The sequence below is a fragment of the Chaetodon auriga genome, chromosome 7 (genome assembly GCF_051107435.1).
Source record: "Chaetodon auriga isolate fChaAug3 chromosome 7, fChaAug3.hap1, whole genome shotgun sequence".
NCBI lineage: Eukaryota > Metazoa > Chordata > Actinopteri > Chaetodontiformes > Chaetodontidae > Chaetodon > Chaetodon auriga.
This window is the reverse complement of record NC_135080.1, coordinates 27281879-27296916: the sequence shown is the minus strand read 5'-3', so window position 1 is coordinate 27296916 and position 15038 is coordinate 27281879. Positions and strand designations below refer to the sequence as shown.

At 39.1% G+C, this 15038-nt stretch overlaps 1 protein-coding gene across 4 annotated transcripts; it reads right to left on the bottom strand.

Moving 5' to 3' along the window:
* Positions 1 to 2206: 2206 nt before the first annotated feature.
* Positions 2207 to 13848, bottom strand: LOC143323223 (vascular endothelial zinc finger 1-like). Of its 4 annotated transcripts, none has more exons than XM_076734958.1 (7): positions 13731 to 13848; positions 7636 to 8390; positions 6733 to 6802; positions 5672 to 5840; positions 3670 to 3711; positions 2939 to 3004; positions 2207 to 2752 (listed from the first exon to the last, which is right to left on the bottom strand). In XM_076734958.1, the coding sequence occupies exons 1-7, from the start codon at positions 13761 to 13763 to the stop codon at positions 2385 to 2387; spliced, it is 1503 nt and encodes a 500-aa protein (XP_076591073.1). In that variant the 5' UTR covers positions 13764 to 13848; the 3' UTR covers positions 2207 to 2384. The 4 variants fall into 4 exon arrangements, with proteins under 4 accessions (XP_076591073.1, XP_076591075.1, XP_076591076.1 ...); XM_076734959.1 differs by having other exon boundaries at positions 2252 to 2752; positions 7636 to 8387; positions 13731 to 13791; XM_076734960.1 differs by lacking the exon at positions 2939 to 3004 and having other exon boundaries at positions 13731 to 13828.
* Positions 13849 to 15038: the final 1190 nt, after the last annotated feature.

The window sequence follows — 15038 nt, the reverse complement described above, 5'->3', positions numbered from 1 at the left end:
CCTGTTTCTTGTACCTTCAACTGCCATGTCCTAATATAAATACATACAAAAATTCCCAAACAGATGTCACAGATAAATTAGTGTGCAGAGTACTCTGCAGTGATGAGTGACTGGTTTTCAGCTGTTTAAAATACACACAAGGGGGGAGTTGATGGTTGATCTAAATAGCCTCTGAACAATCAGTGAAATCCAAAATATCAATCACCCTCCCCCAAAATGGAAGCTTTGTTTGCAATTAAAATTTAAAATACATAAACTATCAAACACTGATAAGTCCACTAAAAGAACAATAGAAAAAAAACAAAACAAGAAACTAAATTTGCCTTAAGAGGAAGCATTTAAGAACTACTCCAGCAATACACTTCCATTTAAGGAGTTGTTAAACAATGCCTTAGGTATAGTAAGGTATCACGCATCACCATGGTTGAAGTCAGGTGCCTCAGTGAGGAAATCATTTTCAACTGGGCACCTTTAGAAGACCTACACTGTCCTTCAGTGGCTAAACAGACATTTATCAATGTGGAAAAGGGCTCTAAACGAGTTTGCTTCTCCACAGCATGTTACATGTTACTGCCAACACTGATGCAATGAGCCGACTCACCCTCAGCTACCTGTCATAGTGAAATAAACTATTCAAGTTTGAAAAAGGGGTAAGCAAGGGGACAAACACAAAACGGGTGAACATGTAGCCTCTGATATCGTAGTAACTGCCCAATAATTTTAAACCGCATCAAAGTGGAAGAAAATGCTATTTTGGTTTGAAAGTGTAATGAACCCAGTTGATGTGATGACCTTCCAGTACTGCAAGCATTTAACAGTAATATATACATGATCAAGAATTAAACGAATGCATGAAGTAGAATTATTGCAATATAACAGGTATTGGGAAAGACGCAACATTTCAATGTAACATGTTGGCTTCCAGTGAAAAATGAGTCAGTAAGATCAAAGAGGACCGTTCCAGAGGTGGCAACACAATGGGGTGATGTGGCTGAAGGTACCAATTTCATTACTCTGGGTTTCAAAAGGAGAATTACGTGTCCCATGATGGTCCCAATCCTGTTTAAAGGGGTTTCTCCTTATCTTTTAAAATATAGCTTTCAGGGAGAAACACTTCACTTACAAAATCTTTGGCATAAAATGGTCATTATTTACACAGTATCTGCACAAAATATCACCCTTCCAACATACACCCTCCACTACATCATAGGTTACTTCACATTAGAAAAGACGCTAAGTTTTCAGCAGCTTGAGACATCATTCAGGTAATTTGGGCAGTCAGGAGGTAAGAAATTAGTTTATCCAATTGTGAAAGTTCATTCTTGACATTGGAGATAGTTTGACAAAATAATCTGAATGTTAGAAACTTGTTTTCAGAGCTTTCAACGGTGTGCCATGGTCTTGCAGATGGACGTTGGAGGTCAATCACACGTGGCCCCAAAGACCATCTTTGAAAACAGTGATTACAATCCCCCACCCTCGATATGATCATGCTATCACATGACAGAACTTTACATGCAATGACAGCTCAAGAACAACTGAGAAAGCCTCATCCACTAATGAAGACTGTGAAATGTAGTTGATAGCCATTGGAAAAAATAGTAAATGACATCAAGTTATGACTTTTTGTCAAACTAAATCTGTTCCTTTTTTAAGACTGACTTGGCCTTCAGTAACCCAACTGAGCAGGTATGAGTTGGTCAGTGTGACCAACCAGCTATGAGTAACACCACTGACTAGGGTTGTGCAATATGACAATATATAATTCAAGGTATAATAATGTTATCGGTCAGAAATTTAGCCATATCCTTTACACTGATCTCCCCCTTTTGGTGTATTCGGCCAGTGTGGGCAACATTGCAAATCCGTGAGCAGGATTGCAGCATTTGCATCAATGTGATGAAGTACTTTGATTTTAGATACACTTTGAATTCAATGGGTTTGCCAAAAAAAGTTTCTCTATTAAATTTCTAGAAATTTCCTATATTGCATTATCTAAAATATTTATCAAAAACACATACTATGATAACAGAGTTTATCCATGTTGCCATTCCTTGCGATAGATATGTCTTTTGACCAATTCTCCTGTGAAGAGCAGCAAACTTCATGATGTGTAGGCCAAGGATCTACAATGACTCTACAGCAACTGTATGCCAAACAATTCATTTTCTATCATAATAAAGGGTATTTGAATTATTTTTCTTTTCTACATTTCTATCATCACTATCTGTTACTATCTCTGTGGTTGTTTTAAGTAAGTTATCACCTTTTTAAGTTTAATACACTATCAACCCATTTAAAGGACCATTATACTAACACTTGACGGGCTATCCATTATTAGGCAGTTAAAACATTATCGGCTCACACATGGACTAAAGAAAGCTCTACCAAGGAGGGGAGGAAGGCAGGACTTGGGATAGAAAAGGCATGCTCTCCATGGGCCTCATGGCAATGTTGAGTGGCCCAGTGATATTCATGGGCATGGGAGTGGTGATAGCGACTGGGTGGGCAATATTCATGTGTGCCGTTGTAGGGATGTTGACAGAGGCCAAATTCACAGGTCCAGTGATGGTGACAGGGTGCTGCAGGTTGACCGGTGATGTGATGTTGACCGTGCTGGTGGCGATGTTCATCTGAGCAGCGATGGTGACAGGATTGCTGGCATTGCCACCGCGGTTCACAGCTGAGGTGATGGCTGCTGAGTTAGTGACTGGTGTCGTAGTGGCCGAGTTGTTGTGCACATTATTGCCATCTGTTTTAAAAAAACAGATAAGTGTAAATTTAGGACTGGTAAACTTTGTAGAAATGTACTGCCTCTCCAAAACAGGGAAAGTAAACAGCCCTCTATGCTCCTTGGCTGTTTAGCTGGGTCACTGAAAGTGTCAATACATCATTAATACATTATGTCAACTGTGGTAATATTGTTGAAAAAACCTACCTTTGTGAGAGTTGTCAATTAGGACTTGGAAGGAGTTTTTTAAAATCTCTCCTACCGTCAACTCACCTGAGGGGTAAATTCAAAAAGCAGGATCAACAGACTAACCAGCTAACTGTCCATTTTTTTCATTCAAAACTTTCATTGTAAACAGTAACACATTATGTAGGACATCTTAAGCTCTGTGAGGCTGGATGCACACTACACTGGAGGACTGCCAATTTGACCATCCCAGATGAGTTCAGGGCCAGCACATCACAGAGTTATTTGGAGCTTAACTCACACATGGTAGGAGAAGTTCAGCTGGCTGCTCAGCCATTCTGACCCACTCTCAGCTGGGATATCAAACATGTTTGCTATAACAACAGGTAGTTCTGAAGAGTAGATGGTTGAACAGGCTGTATTATCAATCTGGTTTAAGTCAAGACAAAAATGAAATTGGGTAATACAAGATGACCTCTGATGAAAGGCAAGGTAGTGTGCATCTAGCTTTAGTGTTTTGGTCCAGAGTGTGGTTAGTTTAAATGATCTACTGATCCTGCTTTATGAAATTTAACCTTACATTAGCAAATCTCTATATATTCAAAACAGAAGAAACTTAATTACACCAGCCCTCAGAGACGAGATGCTTCTGTACTTGAGCAACATGGTACATGAAGAAAAACTGGCCACTTATGTTTTGCAGAGGTTGTGATTGAGTATTTTGGGGTTTCTGCTACTAGCTACTGGATTACCTTTTCGTGGCCCTGAGTGGTTCCACTGCCAGTCACTTATGCCTATTCAGAAATACAGACACATATTGGGTTACAAGAGCACAGGGCAGCAGTGCTATCATCTGGGAGTCAGATTCAACAGTTGGCATGGTCAAGTTGCGTGTATGTGGCATGGGAATGGGGTGTTACGACATTTTATGATGTGCTTTACGGCTTCTAGTGGGGTAAGGAAACAAAAACTATGCTTCTTTTCAGCTATCACTGAAACCAAAATCAAAACAACACACCAAAGGCTTATCTTTATCACTTTTAAAGGCATTCAGAACATAGAAAATGTAAATTTTGTAAAGTTGTTTTAACTCTATAATGCAGCAGAAGTCATGAAGAAATTCTGACATACTCCTTGTTTCTGTATGAAGCAGAACATTGATTTTTTTGGAGAGGTCGCCATCGTCACTTCAAAAGGAATGCTATGTCATACACAAAACATGAACCGGGGTCACCAATATTATTTTATTCACCTTAGAATCGTTCATAACATTTGATACATCTCCCCTTCTAATGAGTGCTCAAGGGATTTAGCATTGCACTTCTATGAAGTTGAGGAATACAGAAAGGACAGAATTTTTTAAAAAATGGTCATAATGGAAGCAGCAAAGACTGAGATTTGTAGTCTAGTCTAGTATGGGTCAAACTCAAAAATTGCTGGATCATACAATTAATGCATCTTCTAAACATGTTTTTTGGTACTCTGCCCGGTAAAAACACACATCTTTGAAAATCCATACCTCTAGTCTCCAAGCCCATGGTGACTTGACAAAGCTCCTCCAGAGCCACGGAAAACATTATAGACTTGTTCTCACAGGCTCCACTCAAGCAACTATGCCCTAGTGTATTATAATATGAATTGGAGAGCTATACTTTTCAAGAGTTTGATTTTACTCTCTCACTTCTGTTAATTGGGGCCATTTTGTTAATTTAATTATTTTACGATTAAGCAATATTTCTGAAATCAACATTGAATCATTTGATTTTCGGTTATGTGATAGGGTAGCCAATACTGCCAGTCATTATATTAGACCTACAAAACCAAAAGAATACGTTTTTATTTCCAAAAGTAAGAATGGACAGCCACTCCCACCAATGGAGCAAACACCAGGAAATAACAAGCAGCTAATGAAAAAAAATCAAACATTTAGACAGGGTAAGCCAGATATGGGCAGAGTACACTCCGCATTAAGGTTCATTATCGGGAATGTGTTTCAAAGTATTATGAGTGATCTAACGGTTAGAACACCATTAATGTCAATTTTTTGAGTGACACGTTAGTTAAACTGTTTGTGTTAAATGATTTAAAATGCTCACTAGCAGGGAGCTTGCAACCCAGTTAAAGGAGAGTTAAACAAGGCAGTGTTCAGTCAGACTTCAGCCATGTGTGCAATAGCACTGATTGTAGTTATACAAAAACATTTACTTTATACCTACTGTCAACTTGACAAGTCACATATGTTCAACTGCGAGATGATATTATTATTATCATCATCATCATCAGTCATATCATTACTGCCAGAAATACGTATTTTGATTGAGTGAAAAACAAATATCACCCCGCTATAGTGGTAAAACAAAAAAAAAGCCGACATGTGCATCTGATTAAACAATCTTCTATAACTTCATGACGGTCATGAATTAAGTCCTAAATAACATGCAACTGGAATTGATCATCATGCCCGTAACGGTTTTAAACAATGAAGTCTGCAGTTCCACTCTGCCAATGCCAAAATTACAAGATAAAAGTATCTATCCCTCATTTCAACTTGAAAGGCAGTGATGGCACAAAGTTCAGTTAGGGCACTGACTGGAGGGATATTACTGACTTTTGAAGCAGCCACTGAGGAAGTGGTAATGTGTAGTTCAGTTCACTGCACATTAAATCACTGCTGGATGAGTGGGACATTGATTGAAAACCCAGATCGGTATCATGACAAATTATGCATCCAATAAGTTCTGACATGTGACCTACCTTTATTGTTACATGGATTGCTGAAGCTGGCCTGGCCATGCGTCTTGAGGTGACTTGTGATGTAGGCAGCACTCAGCATTTTGCCACAAATGTTGCAGGTCACTTTGCCTTCATGTCGAATCATGTGGGAGCGCAGACGGTCTTTGGTAGCAAAGGCGGAAGTACAGGCCTGGGACAGAGAATCAGTGAATATGGTGTTTCTTTCTCTCTTTCTCTCTCAACATCTGAGGAACCTGACCATGTGACTGGGATTCTTACAATCAACAAAAAGACAAATTGAAGCTCTTTGCAAAGGTTAAAAATCACCGTGTTCTGATACAAACAAAGGTACAAGAGGAAAGACTATAGTGATGGGCCAAAATGTACAGATGGGTGGGCAACACTTTCAAGCTCACACTGTGTTGTTGTTAGTCACATTTTGCGACCATTTTTTGACACAGTGCTGCTAAATCTTAGAAATTGGAACACATGCACGACTTGCAAATACACCCACCATTTAAAAAACAAACAAAAAAACCCATTCCACTTTCAATCATCTGACCCACGTCTTCAACAGTGTGCAGAGCAAAGGGGTAAACACTACAGTTTTAACACTATTTAACAGTTTAAACTTGTTTATCATTTGATGGTTTTTGTAATATCTAGTTTTAGGAGACGCTGCAGTCGCCCTTTAAAAAGTTATGGAATATGACTCTCTTAAAGCACTAGTTCACTTTGTGACTTTTCCCTTTAAAATAAAATAGCACACTATTTTTTCTGCAAGCTGTCTATTTATTACCAAAGCATTTATCAGAAATACAGTTAAGATTGAAAAAATACAAATGTGTTGTGTTGCATGTTGACTGCAGGGGTATTTTGTGCTAGCTTAAAATTTTTGGTTAGGACCACCAGTGCTACTTGTGGAAAAATTTAGTCTGGTGCCCTACAAATGTAAGACCTTCACCAATGACTGTCCAAGTGGTAACTTCAGGGTGCCAGCTAATGTTGTCTGATCTAGCCATAAGAGTTCTCAATGATGTTGAGCAATGTATCAATAGTCATGTATCAGAGTCATGACTTACCGTTACTTGGCACTTAAAGGGCCTCTCTGAGGAATGGACATGTTTGACATGACAGCTTAGATGATCAGGTCTGCAGAGTAACATTAAGACAAGAAAGAAAATGGAAATCCTTCAGCTTTGGCTGTAGCATTATTTCATTCAATAACACATTAGAACTGTGTTTAATCATGTCACAATTCAATCATGATGTTGACCACATCAGATTTGGTTGACAGTAATAACACATTAAGCAGTTTTTCTTATCTGTCTACACTCAGAATAGAGATGCTGGGACCAGTGTATGTGTCTTAGGTCAAAAACATTGACTAGATTCTTGAATCTTGTATTTTGAGCATTGCCTGTTAACATGCCTCCCGTACTCCACATATAAAACGACTGAGTTTTGTCAACAATCTGTTTTTTGTTTGTTTTTCATAGCCAATTAAATCTACCACAAAATTCATCACCAAATGACACAAAAATAGCTACAATTTTCACTGCAATTTGTGTCATTTCAAATTACAAAAAGTAATTTGATCTTTGTAAGGGAGGACCCTCCACTCTATAGCAATGCTATGCTACCGAGAGAACAGAGTGATCGGTATTCCGTCCAGCAGATTTGCGTCACGTCAATGTCAGGAGTCACATTCTCCAATTAAAATTACAATTGTGTCTTATCAATAATTTAAGCTCAATATCTTAATTTAAGGAAATTTGTTTGAGCAATTGATCAATCAGGACCTTCAGTATTTGGATCAAAGAGCTTATGAAAAGTAAGTTGGTAAGTCAGTAGGCTACAGCTATTACTTCCCTGTGCCAAATTCACATTGAATCAGCACCTATATAAATGATGAGTGGATTCCACTCGGACTGGAATCGGGGCCAAAATAACTAATAAATCAACAAATACTCTGCCCCACAAACCTGGAGAAGCCCTTCCCACAGACAGAGCAGATGTAAGGCTTGTGAACTCCACCATCATGGGAGCGGACATGGTATGTCATGCGATCCTTCCTCTTGAACCTCTGCTGGCAGATGGGACACTCAAACGGTTTCTCATCAGAGTGCGACAGCTTGTGGCGATTGAGGTGGTACACATCTCTGAAGGCCTTACCACACATGTCACAGCCATGATTCTTTTTCACTGGTTTGGGGGGCTTCTTAGGAATGCTCTGCTGCTGTTGGTGTTGCATTGGGGTCATGATGCTAGTGCCTGTGGATGTTGATGTGGTGGCTGTAGTCAGGATACCAGCTACAGTAGTAATGTATGAAGGGTTTCCGCTATTCTCACGTGGTACAGTGGATATTAGTGGCACCATGGTGGGGGCTGTTTGTGTCTTCTTAGGCCGTGAAACCATCTTAATGCCAGTGTGGCAAGACTCGTGCCGCCGCAGGTGGTAGCTGTCTCGGAAAGCCTTGTTGCAGTAGCCACAGATGAAGGGCGTCTTTGATTTAGGTTCCTTTTTGACCACGGCTACTGGAGGCCCTCCACCGCCACCCCCACCAGTCCCACTAGCCACATTGTCTTTCAGAAGTTCTGCAGCACTGACAGGGGGTTTCTGATCCAGGGGAATGGGCAGCACTGGTTTCTGATCAGGTGGCTCTGTTCCAGAATTGAGCAAAGGCAGGAGGCTGTTCCCTGCTACTTGGTGCTGGTGATGCAGAGCCTCATTGGCCTGCTGTAATGAGAAAAACAGAGCCATGTAAAATGATTTTAATACAGATCCCCAAAACACATGAAACAAAGGACCAATAAGACGTGTTTGTGTGCAAAATAAAAAAAATAAAAATAAAAATCAGGACAGCAGACATACATTTCAAGTATCGTGGTTTCCACAGACTCCACAGATAACACGTTACAAAACAATAAGGGAAACCATGCAATGAAAGATGTGATGCAGTTTGTGTTCTTATGTCAACTCTCTCTCCCACTCACACAGGAAAATATATCCCTTGTTTTTAACATCGGGTCTTGTGGAAAGATCTCTCGTATGGAGTGGCCAATATTTCGGTTTCGTCACAGTCACCTGTGTCACATTCTGCCATGACATGGATTTTGCAATACTGTCATTACCATGATAAAAGTTTTAACACATTAAAAATAATGTGCTATGCTGTGGCTGCAACAACATGCTGATAGATTGTTATGCACATACACAAAGAACTGGAGTTACATCCAGTAGTTACTATTTTTGTTGTATCGCCAACTCCAATACACAAGCATGTGGAAGGTAATGTTACGAACTACGCGTGACAATCCCTATACTGTTCGCTGCAAGAACCAACACAAAAGTCTTCATCTACTCCCACCATCTGAGGAAGTGAAGAACCAGTGGATTAACATGATGGAAATGTCCCCAAAACGACTGGGAAACTTTTAGACTTTGCTTCAAAACTGAAGCTCAAGGATGGATCAATACCAACTTCATAATTATAACTTGTAAGTTTTACCAATTTTATGTTGCTGTACTGTTTATGTTGCTGGTTACTATTGAATTTGGTGTGAGCTAATGTGGCTAGTAGCATCTTTTAACTGCATCCACATTCATACTGCAACACAAGCTCAGCTGCTTTTGTTCTTACAGGAAAACCCTCTCTACTGTATGCAGCGTTGTTTTGTACTTGATAGACTGGTGTACTTATATAACAAACTTTGGTTTTTCAGCAAAATAAACGCTGTCAGGATGCCTAATATTATCCCTTGTCTAACTCTGGCAGGCTACTCTTTCCATGTGAATGTAGGTCTATACCTTATTTTCATTTCCATTTAGAGCCAGTAAACCAATTTTTTCTCTTAAAATATGTTCCTTACATTGTTAACAGAGTAAAAAAGGTCATCCCTAATATGGAGGCTGTCCTCCAGAAGATCAGTTTGATGAAAATATAGTGCAGTGTTGTGTTACATGAAATTAACTGATGTTCAATAAAAATCTGAATATTTTCTTACTGAATTGTTGAATTTTTACTCATCCACTACCATTAGACATTCTTACAGATGACTAAGTGTGCCTACATCTTGAAACACAGATTCATGAAAACATGGAATTTGGGGGAAAGGAAAATGGAATTTGGAAAAAAAAAATTTAAAACAGATTCATGGGGCCCTGTGTATAACTGTTTTGTTAGGGAGGGTCAGGGGCATACTAATAAATCTAAATTAGCAAAGGGGATGGATGAACCTAAACCTAACAGATGTACCTAATAAACCAGTAACTCAACACAACTAAATACAAACATTTTAAAAACATACATTAGCAGTTCTTGTAACACTAAACACAACAAATACATTCTGACACCTTCTTCGTTTGAATAAATAGGAAGTTAATACTTGTACTTGAAGTCTTAAGCTTTCTACAATAACTCCAAACTGGAATTATATTTGTTTGGGGAGGGATGGCGGAGTAGGTGCTCTACAGAGGGATTCATAAAATTACAAAATGCATCTGAAAGTCTGGAAGCCTAAATAAAAAAAATGATGTAGACCATACAGAATTGAAAAATGTGCCACTCAAATAAAGCAAATAAATAAAGCAATGGCAGGCACAGCAGCAGAAAAAAAAACTGTATGGAGGACATCTTAAGTCTGCAGCTGCTAGCAGGCATTGTCCGATTGGTCATGGCAGATCCTCAATGGGACAGGATGAACATACGGTGGGCGCTTGTATGAATACTTTGGCCAGGGAGAAAGCAGAGATTGTGACCAGCAACTTTATAACGGTTCAGCACAGAGATATGGCAATTGAAATTACCTTTGTCTTTTCTGTAATCACCATTGAGCTGGGTTTAAGACCTAACCCATGGCTGCTTTTCAGGTTCTGCCAAGCATCCAAACCCGGTCAGCTGGGAGTCTGAGGGGGCCAGGATCACAAGTGCTGCTTTTTGCCCCACTGTTTTCTTTTATGGATGACACAAATACAGGCACTGATGCCCTTTTTCTTTTTCTTTTTTTTTGGGGTGGGGGGTGGGGGGTTACTCTTCAGCTGCTGGCCCTACTCAGTGGCCACGCTATGTGTTTTAACTAGGTGGACAGAGGAGCTGGGGGCCGTCACAGGTTGTCCACTTGCTTTTAAATCTGCCACCCTGTAGCAGCACACAGACTAGAATCATTACTGCAATTAGCATTTCTCCTAGCATATGTGTATGCAAGTCAAAGACAGCCAAATGCTCTCTCTTTCTCAGCAAGAACAAGGAGAGCAGCCTGCTGTTCTATCACGCTGCTCTGATGACTTTGATAGAAATCTGTTGTGAAGGGTGAGGTCCCTTCCAAAATAAACAGTACTGAAAAAGAGTTAGAGGCATGGAAATGAACAAGAAATGGTACAAATAAAACTAATCCAGACATTGTTTTTTCACTGCATGGAAGGGTATGGATTCAACATGACTAACCATGGTTCCATTTGATAGAATTTGCACACATCCGTCTCTTACTGATGCCACAATATACTGTCTTTCAGTTATCTCTATACAAATCTCTGCTTACAACAGTTGTAATAAAAAACAAAGACAAAAGTTTAATTTGCTCAACATTACTTGTCTCAATTCAATTTTTTTTCTGCTGCCTTGAAAAACACTGTTTAGCTATTAATGGTGCTGCCAAAGATTTTTGTTACAACAACTCTACAAAAATACCTTGTTAATTACAATATGGCAAAATATGGACAACAAAAGACATGAACCATAGCCAGAAAGCAAACTCAACCCTTTCAAACCCCAGCATAACAATGCCTAGAGAACAATAACAAATGAAGTTCTTTAGAAAGCTGCCTCATTACATGCTTCATCACATAAGGTGAAGCAAGTGGACCCTAAATAATAAGGCCGCCTAATAGTCTCCATGTCCCCTACACACCAACTCTAGCATTGTGGCCATGTCTGCCATTAAACCAAATAAAATCATATGTAAGTCACAAATATAAGTGACATATACTAACCATTAACTGCTTCACGTCTGTAGTAGTGAAGCAAAGTAGCAGCCTACACATACAGTGAGCCTTACTATGCAAGTATGACAAACACCTTGGTAACTGAGGCATCATGAAGTCAACCACTGTATGTGAACATAACATTTCAATTTCAGATAGCCAAAAAAATAGTTTTCAAGAAACACTTTCTGCAATTGCGACACAGCACAGAGGGGCGTCAAATTGTGGTATCTGAATGTAGAAAATGAAACTCCTGGCAAACTTTTTCATAGTTTCCTAAAATCAAACAATCCTTTGTAGCCTCGCCGTACTTACAGCATCTCCTTCTCAACAGCAGCTCTGATCGGACACACTACAGATATGATCAGGCTTACAAAAAGACAGTGAATCCTGGAACAATTAAGAATCTCTGGTTTTTCTCTCTGTACAGTAGATTCTGGAGCAGTTTTGTGTTTGTCTCTGCAGCAATGAAACACAGCAAACCCTGTAGTACTGCTAGCCTCTCCATAGCCAACAATGAAGAGGCTCATGGGGACTATATGAGGAATCACACTGATGGATTTATCAGGAGCAAAACTGAAAAATGTAAAACCAGTGGATATAATATAACCCAGTGATATCAAGAAAATCCATGTTTTTGGTGTTAATATTCTCCTGGCCAAAGCGAATTACGAAGAAGTTTTAAAAAACAATTGTGGAAATACTGGGTATATCTACTTCTCACATTTATAACTCTTTGAAAAGATTTCATTCCTCAAAACACAACTGTCAGGGAGCAGGAGACACAACTCTTACAATGATGATGTTTATGTCTACTAGGGGACAGTAACCTAGTTGGTACATACTGTAATTGTATTATAATCTGTAGCAGCAAAACTGTGTTCAATTTGGTTAGTACTTGCCAAAAAACAGATTTAATAAGAGACACTCCCTTGTCAGTCAGCACATGGATTGTTTGAAGTCTTCGAATAAACTCTGCGTATAGTTGACTATATTTACTAGTTGGCACCCATTTATTTTCATTAAGCCACGGCTGGTGGAGTAATTCACTCAGCGTCATTTGCAAAGCTATGGTGATGAAGGGCCTTAAACGTAACATTTAACCGAACGTTGGTTACTTGGTGTACAGGATGCCAAGCTAATGAGAGCTTAGCACAATATAAGAAAGTTCGTAAACAAGTTGAACATACCATATTATGTTGTGTTTCACCTTTTTTTTCGCTCTCTCTCTCTTTAAACAAAAGGCCACAACACACGTTACACACATTACACAAGTTTACATGCATGCCGTCTGATGTATAGATATTTAGGTGTCGGGTCAACAGTGAGTGAAAGTTTACATAATTTATTTTCTTCTTTGCGATCCGTGGCTTCAGATTTGTGATGGAAAAGGAAAGGTCTGAGTCTTGAGTGTGGTTTAATCGTTGCTTTCCGCGTGCTATGTAGCCTTCTATTTACAGTGTTAGCGTCAGCTAACTTTTTGCCAGCGGACTGCTGTCTTGGGTGCGTTAACGTTACTAAAAGCAGTACAGTTGCCTTGCTTCACAACAGAGTTTGGAACGCAATAAAAACTCCAAATCAATTATTGTTATCTGTTACGTTATTGTACCGAGGATTGCCATGGTGCTGACAAGATAAACACCCTGGCTAGCTAACCCGTTTCCCAGTTAGCTTAGCTTGCCTACATGCAATAGCAATAGCTCGACCTACTAGCTAATTTGCTAGCGCGCGCGCGCACCAAGAGCAATAGCAACAGACATTAGCTTCACGGTGACTGTGAGTAAACTGAGACAAACCTCACACTACGGTATGATACAGAGGTCGGGTAATTTAACCAACATCAAGGAGGCGGCTTTGCAGACTCTCTGAGTATCTGTAGACCAGACACAGTCGGAGGTCTCAGGTTCAATCAAGCTGGTTAGCAATTTGCTACAGCAAACCACACAGCCGAGCTGGCTAGCAGGCTAACGCTAACACCTTTGTTTTGCTCAGCTAACTCTAATTCAGACAGTGACACAAAAACATTGTAACAACATTTACCCCGTTTCGAAATCGTGTCTGTAGTTTCTCAGACTACTATTGTACAGTTGCACTTACTTGGAATAAAAACGTACTCCAGCTCGGTTCCATTGCAACACTTGGCAACACAGGCTAAAATCTGCAGGAAACCTACAAGGAATCTACAACAAAGCAGCTAAACATGGCCGCTACAACTTCCTGTAACCCTCAGGGCTGAACCAAGCCCAGTGGACTTTTTACGACGTTTACAAGAAATCTAATTTCAGATACTTCCAGTTCCGTTACAACCCTCTTCAATGGGACACTGCTGTCAGACAAAAATATAATGCTGTACTATGAAAACGGAGTGCTCTTTCTATATAGATAAATACATTGAGTGACATAAGCATGTTTCTTAAAAATAATTAGACAAAATAATTACAAAACTATCGTACTGATCACTGTTTCAAGAAACATCTTAAAAGATTAAGCATTATGGCTGGAACACAACATTTAGTGGCAAATAAGGCACTTACGTAAAGGAACAGTGGTAAGGCCTTTAAATATTATTTGTAAATTTGCAAAGGTAAATCTAGATTTCATGTTTATGAAATACCATGAACTTCAGTTTAAATAATCTTTGGGAAAACTGTTTCTCTCAAAAGTCCTTGGATAAAATGTTAAAGTAATTTTTATGTATATTTATACATGCAAAACGATCTAGGGCTGCAAATGCTAATTAATTTTATTATGGTGATTTTTTTTGTTATTAAATGTTTTGTCTATGAAATGTCATAAAATAATTTTTGAAAAGTCAGAGAGTCAAAGATGACATCTTCCATTTTCTTCTTTTGTCCAACCAAAGTCCAAAACCCAAAGTTTGTGTTTGTCACTCAACTTAAGCATATATATATATGCTTAAGTTTTAAATAGTTTTTAATATTTCCATTCATATGATATCTCCACTGCTGGTAGCCTAGTATTGTGTGGTACTAAGTGTGGTGTGGTAACACCAGCAGCTCTCAGAATGATGGTCCACATTAAATATAGACAACAGACAAATGTTGTCTCATGTTTTAAGACCTCATATACAGTGCATTCAGTGGTATTTAGACCCCTTGATGATTTTTCTGACTTACAGATGATGCATATACACAATTTCTCTTATGAGTATTTTAGATTCTAAAGTAATTCTCTAACACTAAATCCTCAAATGAGCTAATCTTTTTAAGAAAATCAAACATACACCATACACCATTAGTACTTTTGTTGCAGTAAGTCCTCAGGGTCAGGGTGGGCGGTATACCGGTTTCATTGGCATCACTGATGCAACAACATGGATTTTGCAGTATCGTCATTACTGTGATAAACACACTTGTGATGGGTCTGTGTACACAGGCAACTGTT

Bases quoted from the DNA above. Each gene is read 5' to 3' on its own strand.
- LOC143323223 (XM_076734958.1), bottom strand. From the start codon at position 13,763: ATGGAACCGAGCTGGAGTACGTTTTTATTCCAA. The intron at 8,391-13,730 runs GTAAGTGCAACT...TTCTCATTACAG, and splicing joins GGAGTACGTTTTTATTCCAA to CAGGCCAATGAGGCTCTGCA. The intron at 2,753-2,938 runs GTAGGTTTTTTC...TTTTTAAAACAG, and splicing joins AATTGACAACTCTCACAAAG to ATGGCAATAATGTGCACAAC.